General features: G+C 38.8%; 1 protein-coding gene across 1 annotated transcript in view; it reads right to left on the reverse strand.

Annotated features, from left to right (window-relative positions):
* Window positions 1–13,800, reverse strand: part of ATP8A2 (ATPase phospholipid transporting 8A2) — a 326,264-nt gene that overhangs the window by 140,315 nt on the left and 172,149 nt on the right. Inside the window, exons 26-27 of the mRNA XM_054050686.1 lie at window positions 4,210–4,393; window positions 62–172 (exon numbers count right to left, since the gene is read on the reverse strand). Coding sequence (XP_053906661.1) covers window positions 62–172; window positions 4,210–4,393 — 295 coding nt within the window. The remainder of the gene's footprint in view (window positions 1–61; window positions 173–4,209; window positions 4,394–13,800) is intronic.

Below are 13,800 nucleotides of genomic sequence, written 5' to 3' on the forward strand. Positions count from 1 at the left end.
TTTATAAGAGATGACTTGAGGAGTAAGTGCCAGTGAGACCCATCTATTTAGCTAGTCTTACCTCAATAATATACAGAACCAAATTCTTGTAGAAGCAATACAGTATGCACTTGGTAACTCGATGGTAACTCCAAGCTCCATGGACCAACAACAGCTTTGCCAAGTAGGAAAACTAAAAGAGAGAAAATAAGTTTTTACAAACAGGAAGAACTATTTTTAAAAAATTATTTAAGTAAACCCCAGCCCTCATAAAAAAAAAAAAAAAAACCACAAACAAAACACCTGAAACAACCACAACCAAATCAGATATGAAAACTGTTCTTCAAGTGCAAGATTTAAATAGCTTAGCAGAACACACATGCAGAAAACACCACAACATTGACAGGAAAAGCCTTTTTTCTGTAGCAAAACCTCTGAATGTGTAAATGGTCTTCATTGGCTTTGAAGACCAAGATGTCTTCAATTGGTGTTACTATTCTGATAGATAAATCAAGCAAGGTTAATGTAATGTAGCCTTGTGGACCGAATATAAACATGAACTCTTCATTTCATAGCCAAAGAAGATTCCTGTGTTTGAGAGCTTGCAAGTTTCAGAATCTCCCTTCTCTGCATTAAACAAACAGTCTGGTAATTAGAACTGTCTTGGCCTGAAATAAAATGCACAAGAACAGAACACAAGTGGAAAAATAGAGTCTTTTACATACAATGAACGCTCACATTTGCCACTTCTCAATTCAGCAGGTTTGAAAACAGACTTTTAAAGAAACAGACTCACAGTGCAGCCTAAGAAAAGCAAAATTTTCTAGTCTTGGCTTTGCCAGTGAACCTTTTCATGGCTTGCAGCATTCCTGTTCTGTCCAGTTACAGACAGTTCAAACTGGTGACTCTATTTACCATTCAGCACGTGAGTACCTGAAGGGTTCTTAGACACCAAGATAGCACTAAGATGGGAAAGCAGTATTTGCTTTGCTTCTTTTATCACAAAGTGACTCGACAGGAAAAGTTTTACTTTCTCAATTTAGATTTTAGATAATTTATTTTTAACCAAAACATACTTCAAATTGAAAGCTACAGCAATGAATTAGGACTGTCATAAGATAGCTTTGCTCCCATGATTTCCAGCACTGAAATCACTGAACCACAAATCCTGTAAGAACACCCTCTCTCCTATGCACTAGCAACTCAGATTTGTTAGGATTTGTCAGCAAGAAAGAAAGAAGGAAAATAAAAGTGAACCAAATTTCACGGTTCAGTCTCTGCCTAACTTGAGTCAGGACTTCAAGTGGGCCGCTCACAAGGGAGCAGTTGACCTATTAGACATCTAATGCCTCAGTTAATATGCAGCACAGCTACAACTCTCCTCATCAAAATTCACTGACAAAATATATCAGCAGTGCTGGGAAACTTGTCACTACATTCTGATAAGTCACCTCAAACACGTGGCGCAGAGAACAGTCAGAAGCACCCTACAAACTGCTGTCTCTGTGGAATCTAATAAGTGACCATCTCAGATATAGTCTTCTGTGGAGTTCAAGGAAAAGAAAAATCCTACCATGAACTGCTCTGTTGTCTGTACTCTCATGAAAATGAGTGCCCTGCATAGAACAACAAGGAACTAGTAACCTAACTAACACAGTTCTGAGCCTGTTCACGCTGGTGAGGAGTGCCATTAAGACCTGGCAAGGAATTACAATGGTTTTGATGCTGCTCACTGAATTTACACAAACACACAGCTAACTGTGTGCTAATGGAGTTTTAAATCATAAAGGAATAATATGACCGTCTGGCCAGCCCACCGGGGAAACGGTTTCAGTAAGTTCTCACAATTGTGAGAACATTATGCTAGCATAATTCTTTTTACACGGAGATTATGTTTTTAGAAAGTTGCCCTCATCTTGACTAAAGGATGAGGTAATGACATATTGGCAGCATGGGATGTGTGTTAAGACAGGGAAAAAGGATGTGAAATGCAAGCAAAACTTTCCAGAGAAAAATGAAAGAAACACGAACGCGTGTTTAAACAAAGAAGTTTCCCTAGTTGAGAAAAGTGAACTGTCCCTAGACATCTAAAGCTCTCTGGATTAAGATGATGAAGTCTTTTACTGAGGAAAGGATTTTCAACTCTACTACTGTCTCTCTGAACAGTTAGGTGATTTGATTTTGGAATTCTGTAAATATGGAATCAGGGGTGCAGTATTATTGCAAGGGGAAAGTATGATTCAAACAGATGCTCCTTGCACCTGTAGAAGCTATTTAGAGTAGAATCAGACACAGGTTGCCTTTTATTTTTGTTTGGTTTATGGTTTGATTCCCTGCAGAACCCTGAATGAGCCTACACAGAGGCTTTCTCTTCCATAAATGCCGCCTTCTGGCACCACTGCAATTGAAATACCATTTGAACATGAGATGCTACATTATAGTGGTCATCTTAAATTACTCAATAAGAATATACTCTGCCTTCAAGGCATGTACATACAGTAACACTTCAGTGGGAGTTGTATGTCTTCAGTAAAAGAAATACACTCCACAGAGATCAAGTTTTTCTTTTGAACACCTTTTCGGAAACACACTACTATACACTCCAAGTCTCCTTTACAAGGGGGATTCCTTTATATGTTTTTTAAACACAACGTTGTTCTACATGATCACACAAAAATTACAGTTCAACGGTGCTTTAATATTTTTTTAAAGTTAAAATTCCGTGCTAGTGTGACCAGCTTTTATTTCATATTGAACTAAGAAGATTCATTGCTGTTGTCAGTGACTTCCTGACTGGAATTTAAACCAAACCCAACTTACTTTCACATTCTATCACTAAAACCAAAGACAGAGGGGTCTGTTAATGCAGAAGCAACACACGAACATGAAATTGCTTCTTCAGATTTACCATTACTCCAACTAATGCAAAAGAAATTAAGTGTGCAAACCCTCACTGCTTACGCTTGCTTACTAAAGTGGAAGTAATAAATTATCTGAGGAAGGCTAAGTAAAGAGCATTCAATTAAGACATACAGCTGAAGCAATATATATTCTACAGAAGTCAAAAATTAGAAAGTCATTCCAAGATACCACAGACTTTACAATTATGGTGTTCATGACAGAATAACGCCTTGATAAAACAGCTTAAAATTTAAGATAAATTGGTGAAAGATCTCAGTTATTTAAGTCTGAGAGTCAGGGTACTTCATCAGATGCAGAACAGAGCAGTAATACAAGACTGCCACTTTGCTTCATAACAGGGTAAACACAATAAACAGTTTGCCTATGCAAACAGCAACACGATCCCTGCCTTTCAAAACCTCACCTTTTACTGAAACTATTAAAAATCTACCAAGTGATTTCTTATCACTTGGTAGAGCAAATCTGCTGGCACCTTGACAGAAGGGAACATCAGCTGATGCTCACAGATCACTGAGGAGACAGTGGATTGTCTCTGTTTCCTGTCAGCTCCATTTGTTCTTGCCCTGTGATCGGTCTCAAACACAGAGCATCTCAGCTGTAAACAGTATTCAGAGGAGGGACAGCAACAACTGAAGCATTTCCTTCCTTTAAGTATTTTTATGTCTTTATTCTACACCTTGGTTTCTTCAGCAAAATAAAATAGGCTTTTTTCACTCTCCTCTCCAGCTCGAGTAACTGGTACTGAATTTGATGTTATAGTTTTGGAGCAATCACCCAAATAACATTCAAAATAACATACCTAAAACAAAAATGCTAGTTAGCTCTCAAGAACAGTGACTCATTCTTTTTTACATCACAGGGGTGGGGGAAATAATTAACAAAAAAGGAGACACCTCAAAATAATAATCCCTCAACATTTTCCAAACTCTTACATGCTTGATTATAATGACTAGTCATAGCAAGAAAAAAAAGTTTGCACCGAGAGATAAGTTACACTTAAAAGCATGTTAACATAAGCATCACGAAGTGTTTCTCTTTCTGATTACTGGAGAAACAAGATGTCAAATAGTTGTCAAGAGGAAACTGCAACTTTGAGGGGAGGCAGACCTTTGCCCTGAAGAACAAAAAAAATCTAGTAACTAGAGTGCTAAAAATACATCCAAGATATCCATTTTAGACAGCTGCCTTGAGATGGAAACGAGCAAATATGGTCCCAGTTGAAGGCCACTAGGACTGACCAAGCACTACATGGCCACACAGTGCAACTCTGACAACAGGATATGGCAGTTGCTGTGTTTTGCCTCTGACCTGTGCAATAGCATAGTCCGAGCAATTGGTTGCCTGCATGCCCTCATTGCCGCTGATCCCCACTCCAACGTGAGCTGTCTGGATCATTCCTACATCGTTGGCACCATCTCCAATGGCAAGTGTTATGGCATTGACGTGTTTCTTGACCATGTCTACTATTTCAGACTTCTGTAGAGGAGATACTCTGAAAAGGAGAGAAAAAGGTGTCAGTTTCTCACGTGCCGGCTTTCTCACGTGCCTTACCCAAAAGGACAGCTGTAACCTACATTTAGAAGTAATCCAAGGGCAGTTGCTGGGAAGTTTCTTTATTCAACAACTATGCTTCAGAACTGGTGCCAAACCATTTCAAAACAAAAAAGTAGCTTTAAAAATAATTTCACATTTATCATTACTGGCTCATATCTTATGCAAGAAAAGACCAAATGCATATGAAAAGTTCAAAAGCTTTATTTTCCTCCACCAGCTCCAACCTGATACACTTTGGCAAACACCAGTGACATTTTATTAGGAATACTGGACTAAGTGAGTTTCCCCTTCAACTACCACAGTTACAGACAAAAAAGGCAGGCTTCCCTAATTACTGTCAATAGTGCATCTCCATCCAGGAGACAGAAAATCACTAATGCATTCAGAGAATAAACCAGAGACATTTTCAGTGCTTCTGCAAAACGTACTACAGCCTTACACCCTCCTCCAGCTACTTCCCCACTTGCCAGGCCATCAAAGAACACGGCTTCTCCCTGATCTTACATACGCCTTGTGTGCTGGTACAAGCCAGACTTCAGCAATGATGTTACACAATTTCAAATCATAAAAAAAAAAAGGCTGACTCCATAACATCTGAATATTTTTATTGATAATTACTTCAACTGGATCCTTCTCTCACTTTATATCAGCTCCAGTTCAATTAAAAAAATTATAGAATTCAATAGAGTTAAACTAGTCTAAACCAGGCAGAAGTGAAAAAAATACACAAGACTAGGTTACTATATTGGCTACAACACCCAGAATGCCCTTTTTTCATAGAAAAGGTGGATCACGTTACCAAATCATATGAGGTATTCTGGAAATACCTACATGTAGATTAAATATTTCCATTCTAACCCCATCTGTACAAACAACCCTAACTTCTTTTCCCATCAGTTTTAGTTAAATTTTGAAACTATTTTACATTCCCTTAAATAAAGCTTTAGACAAAACTTCTCCACATCTCAAGTCAGCCACATAACTCTCAACAAAAAGAATGTAACTGATATCTTAAAGCTTTACTATTAAAACTGGGGGAGAATGGGGAGCTTGGGGAATGGAGGAGATGTTTTTTTTTTAACATGGCAATTTTTCCAGAGCCTACATCCTGTGGGAGCAGCTTATACAGTCTTTTACACACCTGGTTGGATTACTGCTGATCAAAACAACACAGAGTTATCTTTTTCAGCATTTTGCTTAACAGCCTTTTTTTTTTTTTTTTGAGATTTTATTTACTCCTGACCACCTATTAAAATAATTTGATGAGTAATTAAGAAAGAAAGAGTTTCTAAGAATAAAATACTGTGCTCAAAATTCACATGTGAACCAAGCCACTTGAAAAGTCTAGCAGCTGTCCTGTTCCTAAAAGCTGAAAACAGGAAGAAGTTGACTGTGCCATAAAATTTTCTTAATACCATTAGATAGATTTATTAAGCAGTCAACTACCTGGCAATGAAAACACCACTTGGCACGACAGGGGCCTAGTTAAATTACCAACATAAAACCCTATGGCCCTAACCAACCTATGGTACATGAAAGGTGTCAGTTTATAATTGTAAAGCAGCTCTGAATGCAGTCTGTATCAAATTTTAACTTTTCTCTCATACGTACGTGCACACTCCCTTCTTCCTTACTCCCCAAATCTTTACATGATAAAATAATAAAGCATGGAGCAAGCAGTCAACAAGGACTTCAAGCCATAAAATGGAAGCTCCAGGGGACTTGGAGCCAGTTCTGGAGGGATAGGATTGACAAGTGCACAGACTCCCCATTAACCAGCCCCAGGGGCACCTCCAGTGTACAGAACCATAGGCTCTTGGCAGTCCCCTCATGCAATTATTTCACTGCAGCTGAGCGCTGTGTGTATCTGCTAACATCCTACTCAGACAGACACTTATCTCAGAAGTCCAGTTTCAATTCATTTACTTTTCAGTTGCACAGCAATAGAAATAGCCAAGAAGTTTCCTGGTTTAAAATATGCTTAAAGTGACAGGGGAATGCAAAAAGGCAGGCTGTGAAGAGCATCCCTGATTCTGTAGTGTGAAGCTAGCACCTTATCTACAGACACTTCAGACATGACCAGAATGTGGCAGAAATGGTCAAACTTGTTCTAATGCAGCTCAGCTGCAACACGTCAGGCAAGCTAATATAACCTGTAATCACTTCTGTGCCTGCAGGGTAGCTGTGGCTTCAGATTTTAAGTTGACTTTGACATTAATGATCTATTATTTGTCAAATCAATGGAATGCCCCAAAATAAATATATTTATCAACTACTACATAAAGTACACAGAATATGATTTTACTGCCTGAACTAAATAAAGTTAAATATACCCACAATTATATAACACTCAGTTATAGACCAACATCTTTATACGCCTAATAAGACTGAACAAACTACAGGAAACACTAGATGCATGCTTTACACACCAAAAATATTCCTGCACTTGGTTTAATAAGATGAAACCTAAGACAAGATTTCAGCACAAGCTGTTACTTGTTTATAGTTGTTTTTTTCTAAACAGAAGCTTTATAGCAAGCATCCTCTGACCACTCTCCATTAAGAGCATCCTCAGACTCCAGAGAATACATTTTGCTGCACACAGTATATTAACTACGAAACTTGCAAATTGAAATTGCTACTGAATTCTTGAGAGGTTTTACACTCTTCCCCTCCCAACTCACACCCTCAGCCTCCAAACCTCTTCTGCTCCTTGTAATGTCTTTGATACCAACACACTGCATTAGATGACATTAATCCCCTTAGCCAGATGATCAGAGCTGCAGTACATTTCTGCACACTTGATAGGCTGCCCTACACGAGTAACCGGCAGATTAGAGCACGGGACACTAATAACCTGCACCTTCCCCCAGGTGATATCTTGGAATGGGAAGAGGAATAGCCAACTTCACAAAGATTCCTGGATAAAACAAACTTAAAGTAAAAAGTGTGAGTAAGAACCAACTACTTTGCAGAAACATTTTGCAGCAAGAGGCAACTATTGGCAGTTATAATTGGGTGAAATATCCCTTGCTCCCACAGCAGAGCTCACCACAGCAGTATCGGGATATAAGCCTTGCCTTGATATACACCCAAATAAGAATTCAGACATGAGCAAAACATCAGTTGCATCAAAATCTTCTGCTTACTCATCACTGGTCAGACAGCAATACTTCCTATGAGTGTAACTCAAGAGTTCACTGCAAACGTTTGTTTACATATCAGTTAATTTTACCATCTCTGCTTAAAAGCATCTTCGACAACAGATACTATCAACTAAGTCTAGACTGATTTTCTCTTACACACATTCCTGGAAAAAAAGTCAGGTTTCAAATACCGCTTGGCTCCTCCCCCCAGTGAAGTAGTGATATTTTAAAAAGCAAGTATCAAATATTTTATTTAAAATCTCATTACTGGTAGCAAAATCCTTAAAACCTCAAAAGCAAGCACCAGCAAAACACGAAAACATCCATTTTAACCAAGCAAAGCAACAGAATAGTTTTACCTTAAATTTTTCATGTGCTACAACTGATTTACATCCATCAATTGCTTTACTACACTTTTTGCAATCTGGCACAGCAGCTATCCCTCTTATTCCCAGACTCCATCTAACAGATCAAGATAGATGCAGTCACAAATGAGATGAGGAGGACACAATCAACACCACCTGTCCTGTGTCACATAGGTCAGCTACACTTCACAAGTTACCGTCAGCGGGAAGTGAGAAATAGTTTCTTAGTTCTGTCTCTATGCATTTCCATGTATTGCACACTTACAGATGTATGAAAGCAACTGATGGCAACAGTTAATAACACTAGTCACACAGTCCCTTAAACTACAGCTGCATCACTGCAGATGCTTCAGAGCATACAAACAAACCACAGATGGGAAATAAAAATGCAGTATTTCAGAAAATTATTTATTGCATGCAAGTATAAAGGATCCAAACAAGCTAGAGAACTAAAAACAGAGACCACCAACTGCATATGAAAAAAAGATACATGATTAATAAAGAACAAAGTAAGTACACTTTATTGGAGTCCTTTTATCTATAAGACAAAGGCAGAAAAAGATCAGGTAATTTATAGGAGATCAGTTTATAACACTTGTGTCTTAAAAGGCGTAAAGGGAAGGCAGCCCTCACAAGCTCTTCCGCACACACAAGCAAGGCACAGCTTGATACTGAGTCTCAGCACCCTTCTGCTCCTTCTACATGTGTTGGTTTTCATGGGAACGTCTTTGTTCATGGGCCCCCTCCCACAAAACAAGGGGACCAGAACACTTCTGTCGAAGACTGCATACTTCCCTCACCCCCAACCCGATAGCAGATACTCTTAAGACACTCTGACCCACATTTTTAAATTTTTAATCTTCATTTGTGAAAAGGAGAAGGCAAGGAAGGAAGCTGATTGAAGTATTACCTCCTCCTGCTTCCATGCTGTAACAGGGATTAAACACCAAGGCATTAATATCTCTAACATGAAACATTAATTTGATATTCTGCTTCCTTGAAATGCCTTGTTAATGCAACACAAGAGGCTCTTAAGAGCCTACCTTTATGGCAGTGAACATGATTTTACCCTGTTCTATCGTAAAACACACTAGTACTTCAAAACACTCGGTGACCTCATCTTCAGAAAAGGCAGAGATGGGAGACAGCCCAGAAAGAGCCGAGACCTATCAATAATATTGACATTTAAGTGTATGCATCGGTCCCCAGAAAAGGCAACAAAATAAATTACACACCACTAAAAAGTAATGCTCAGAAAGCAAAGAATGTTATCATGACATCATATCTAGCAGTTTTTAATTACAGTCTGATTTCTCCTGACACACACCAGGGTGCTGATTTCAACTGTGTCATCCAAACATGGGCTAGTTTTGAATTACAGTCATGATGCTCCAAAATATCCTGGACAGCCTTATAATGATGCAATAACCCACACAGCAGAGCAGTGAACAAAAGCACACGCGCATTGTATCAACTCAAAAAGTGCACTACATTGAATGCTTTTCAGTTACCAAGTGCTCTGAATCTTCTTCACCTGCTGACAACCATGATTTCACAGGGACTGGCTCTGGTACAGTACTTAGAACTTTGGAGACAGCACTGAGTGAACTCATGGGTAGTTAAATGTTCATAAAAAGCACCAAAGGAATTCAATCAGCTAAATATAAGTGCCTCCAACGGAGACATCTCTATCTGTATTAATCACACCACACTCCTTTTATAGTCAATGGAGAGAAACAGGCACTTCCAGAGTGCAGTTTATCTGGCTTATCTTAGACATGTACTTTAAGGGCATAGTTCACCTCCTCTTACGAGCACCCTTTTCTCTCCATCAAGGTAAAGGGGGCTGAAGGTAACAAGTTCAAATGAAAAAGCCTGTAAAATTACATAGGATGAAACCCATCTTACATTATGGGGTACTCAATACTTTCTAATTGATCAGGTGCATGAGCTTTTCCTCTCTTGCTTTCCAGGAAGGTGGAATGCCTGCTTTCTCCCAGCACAGGAACCTGATGCTGAACTGATTGATACACCACATCCGCCCTCCCTTCTCAAATTCTCCCTTCTCGACTAGGCTTCAAACTCTCACTTTTCTATAGTGATTTCCCAGTCCCATCTCTTCTAAACACAGACAACTGGAAGTCTTACCAAACCTCTACTGGCTTCTGTAAAAACCACCACAACTTCATCACCCTTCATCATTTTAGCTGCAATCTCACTTTTCCATAACCTCCTTCAGTTTTGTCCTGAGCAGATCACCCTCCAAACTGCTTCACTTGTCCAAATTTATCAGACTGGTTTTGCATCTATTTTTTAGTTTTAATGAGTTTTACATCCCGTTTCACTTATTAGGGGGTCTTGTTTCATCTTCTTGTAACTACAAAAAAAAACTCCTTCAGTTTTTCAGCCTCACTCGCATGCTAGTCACACATCTGACTTTATAAGCAACACACACCACCTCTAAACTTCAGGTTACCTAGACCATGGTATTATTAATGCCTAGCACAGCTCTAAATCAAAACACATGCACACATCCCTACTTAGATGCTCACAGAACACCTAGCAGTTCCTTTTAATGTAACGGTTACCAAAATTGTTCCTTCTGTATCACTCCAGATATAATAGAAATGCCTTTTTCGTATAAAGCTCTCTTTGTACCTATAAAGTAATGGAATCATATACAGCCTTCTGAAAAGAAAGAACCCAAATTTATCTAGTAATTTAACACAAAAATAGTTAAATAAATTCCTTTTTCTTTTTTTTTTAGTATATGTATCACTACAGAACTTCTCACTTGCATTCAGTATTTTGACAACTCACTTGCCATTCACAGTTGCCACTGAAATGATCTCAAGACAAGGACTATGATATCTTATGTTAGTGCAAAAATAATTGCTAGTTTTGTAATTGTAAACTGTGATGCTTATTTTGGATTAAACTTTTATTTAATTATGTTCATGTAGTACACCATTTTAAAGTGCAAAACATTCTACTTCCTTACATGAATGGTTTTAGTTTCACTGTTTATTCTTTTTTATATTATGCTATCAAATTAAAGATTGGAAAAAAGCTAAATAGAAAAATTTTGTCACACGAGTTCAGAAAGTGATGCAAAGCAACAGTAACTGCTAGCAACAGCATTTGGCCAGGAGACCATCAACAAATGTACAGCTCGACATTGGTTCCAAAAATTTTATAATGGAAATGAGAGCCTTGAAGACAAGGAGCATCACAGACGCCCTTCTGTGACAGTGGACAACAATTAAGGGCCACTATTGAAACAGAACCATGCAAAACAACGAGAAGCTGCAGAACTAAACATTGACCATTCCGCAGTTGTTTGACATTTGCGCCAAACTGGAAAATCAAAAAAGCTCAATAAACGGGTGCTGCACAAGCTGAACAAAAATTTTAAAGAAAATGTGTTACCAAATCTGCTCTGAGCTTCTTCTGTGCAACAAAAAAAAGATGCATTTCTTGATCGCATTGTGACATGTGACAAAACATGGATCCTGTAACACAACCAATGGCCTTTCCTGCATTGGCTAGGCCAAGGTGAAGCACCAAAACACTTACCCAGACCAAAGCTAGCATCACTATTGCCAGAAAATTAACAACACGCACCAAGAGCTGCAACATTTGTATCCAACGTCCATCAACTGAAATGAACCAGTTTTCTATGGCAAAGCCCAACCACATCTCACAAATGACTATGCAGAAGCTGCACAAATTAGACTATAAATCTCTCCTTCGCTCAGCTTACTCAGCAGACTCTCTCCCATCAATTAACACATTTTCAAGGATCTTGACAACTTCCTGTAGGAGAAGGTTTTCTCAAAACGCTTTTCAAAAATTCACCAGTTACAGGACTCCAGAAGTCTATGCTACTGGAATAGACTCGTTTCTTGTTGGCAAAAATGCATAGGTTACAATGTTTCTCATTTCAATTTATACATTTTATTCTAAGCTGAAATATATTACTTGAAAGCTGATAGTTAAAAAACCTATTTTTTTTGCAGCAACCTAATATTATCTTTATAAGCTGGATGCAATGTATTAAGTGGCATGATATAATACTCAGCACCCTAGTGAACACAGGGTTAAGTTTCAAGTCAGCATCTTCTTCCTCTTTGATTTTCCTCCCTGCACATTTCTGTCTTGACTGCCCTTCCCCCAACCTGCTTTCTGGGGCAAAGATTAAATAGGGAAGATCTAATTTGGAAAACGAATTAGTTGGAAAGTGATGAGTTGGCATAAACACAGTGCCGAATGGGAGACTATTTTGCATTTTTAACTATAATGGTCGCTAGTGGCAACAGCTGTAATACATTTTTAAAGCGAAACTAATGTATCAAATTAATTTTGAGCTTCCCTCACCCCAAGCTGATTAAGGCACATTCATTTCCATGCTAATCAGCCTGAGCAGTTCTCGCGCAACACAAAAATCTGCTTTTTCCTAATGACAGAGCAAAAATTGCCAGGCTGTAAAATGTACAGTTTAATGCCTTCCTCACCTGGAGCACATACACAGGCAGAGAGCACCTGTATGTGTCACACAGCAAAGCTGTTTATAGACTTTTGCAACATGGTGAACTGAAGTAACAATGGAGACTATGGCTATAAGCCATATGGACTATAAGCCCATCAGTCCATTTAGCAAGGCTGTCCTGCAGTGAACCCAGCAGATCAGCTGGGAGGGACAGGGGGAGCCCATTCCTCTAGAAGGAAAATAGCAATACTGTGGTAGTACCAGCCACACCACGTAGGCAGCATTATCGCCTGACAGGTGCTCTGCTCCTCTACAATAACTACAGCTCAGAAACATGAAACACAGCAACTTCAGACAGCGTTACTACTGTCCACTACTGCTTCCTTCAGGATCTATACCTAAGACGCAAGACAGTGACATGGGAGGAAGACGAAGGGAGATGCAGCTAACAGATTTACAGTAGTTTACCATTTCAGCAGCACTACAAGCACCGACAGTTTTTCTTCATTCTGAACTCCAATAATCCCATATATTTTCTCCCTCTCTTTGAAAGAGTCATCTGAATTTAAAATGAATGCATACAAATGATCAGCTTGTAACTACATGTTATTGCAGAAAAGTCTAGGATCCCTGAATTACATGCTCCTGGAAGACAAACACAATCCCAAGCAGGGTATCTTACACAGTAACTATTGTCAAAGGGCTGCAATGCACCAGTGTATCGTGCTGAGGACCCACTAATCAAAATGAAAGTACCATCTATTTGTAAAAAGCAAGATTTTCAATTTCAGAATTATCAGTATACCTCAAAAGTTGGGGTCATGATGAATTAAAGGAAGAAAAGTGAACTCCAAAAAAAATTTATTCCTGACACCACCAAAGAAATACAAGTTATTTCCCACCCTTCCCTGAAGTCCAGTCTCTATTTAACAAGAACAAAGTACTTGCAGTCAGGTCCCTAAATCCTTAGACACATAAACCTCCCCCAATAATTCTGTTTTTCACCATCTCTCCCCAGCTAGGGAAGTTGAGCACCAGGGTGTTTCCACCAAGGTAAAAAAAATTCAGGCTACTTTTAGATAGAAAAGACATTGCCAACTAAGTCTGACTGGGACCAGCTCAGTCTTGGTCAGCTATAAAATCTGTGCTCTGTTCAAAGTCAGGTTAAGCATTAACTTACAGAAAAACATTCACAGCATGCTCACTACTCCCAAACACAAGCTTCAAGGAAGAAACTTGACAGCTTCTAACCTCACACTCAGCACAAGTAACACTGGTAAGAAAAGATTAGGGAACATATGGAGGGAAAAGAAAAGAATAATTTTCTAGAGCAAAGTCAGTTACA

This window comes from Cuculus canorus, chromosome 1 (genome assembly GCF_017976375.1).
Source record: "Cuculus canorus isolate bCucCan1 chromosome 1, bCucCan1.pri, whole genome shotgun sequence".
Classification (NCBI taxonomy): Eukaryota; Metazoa; Chordata; class Aves; order Cuculiformes; family Cuculidae; genus Cuculus; species Cuculus canorus.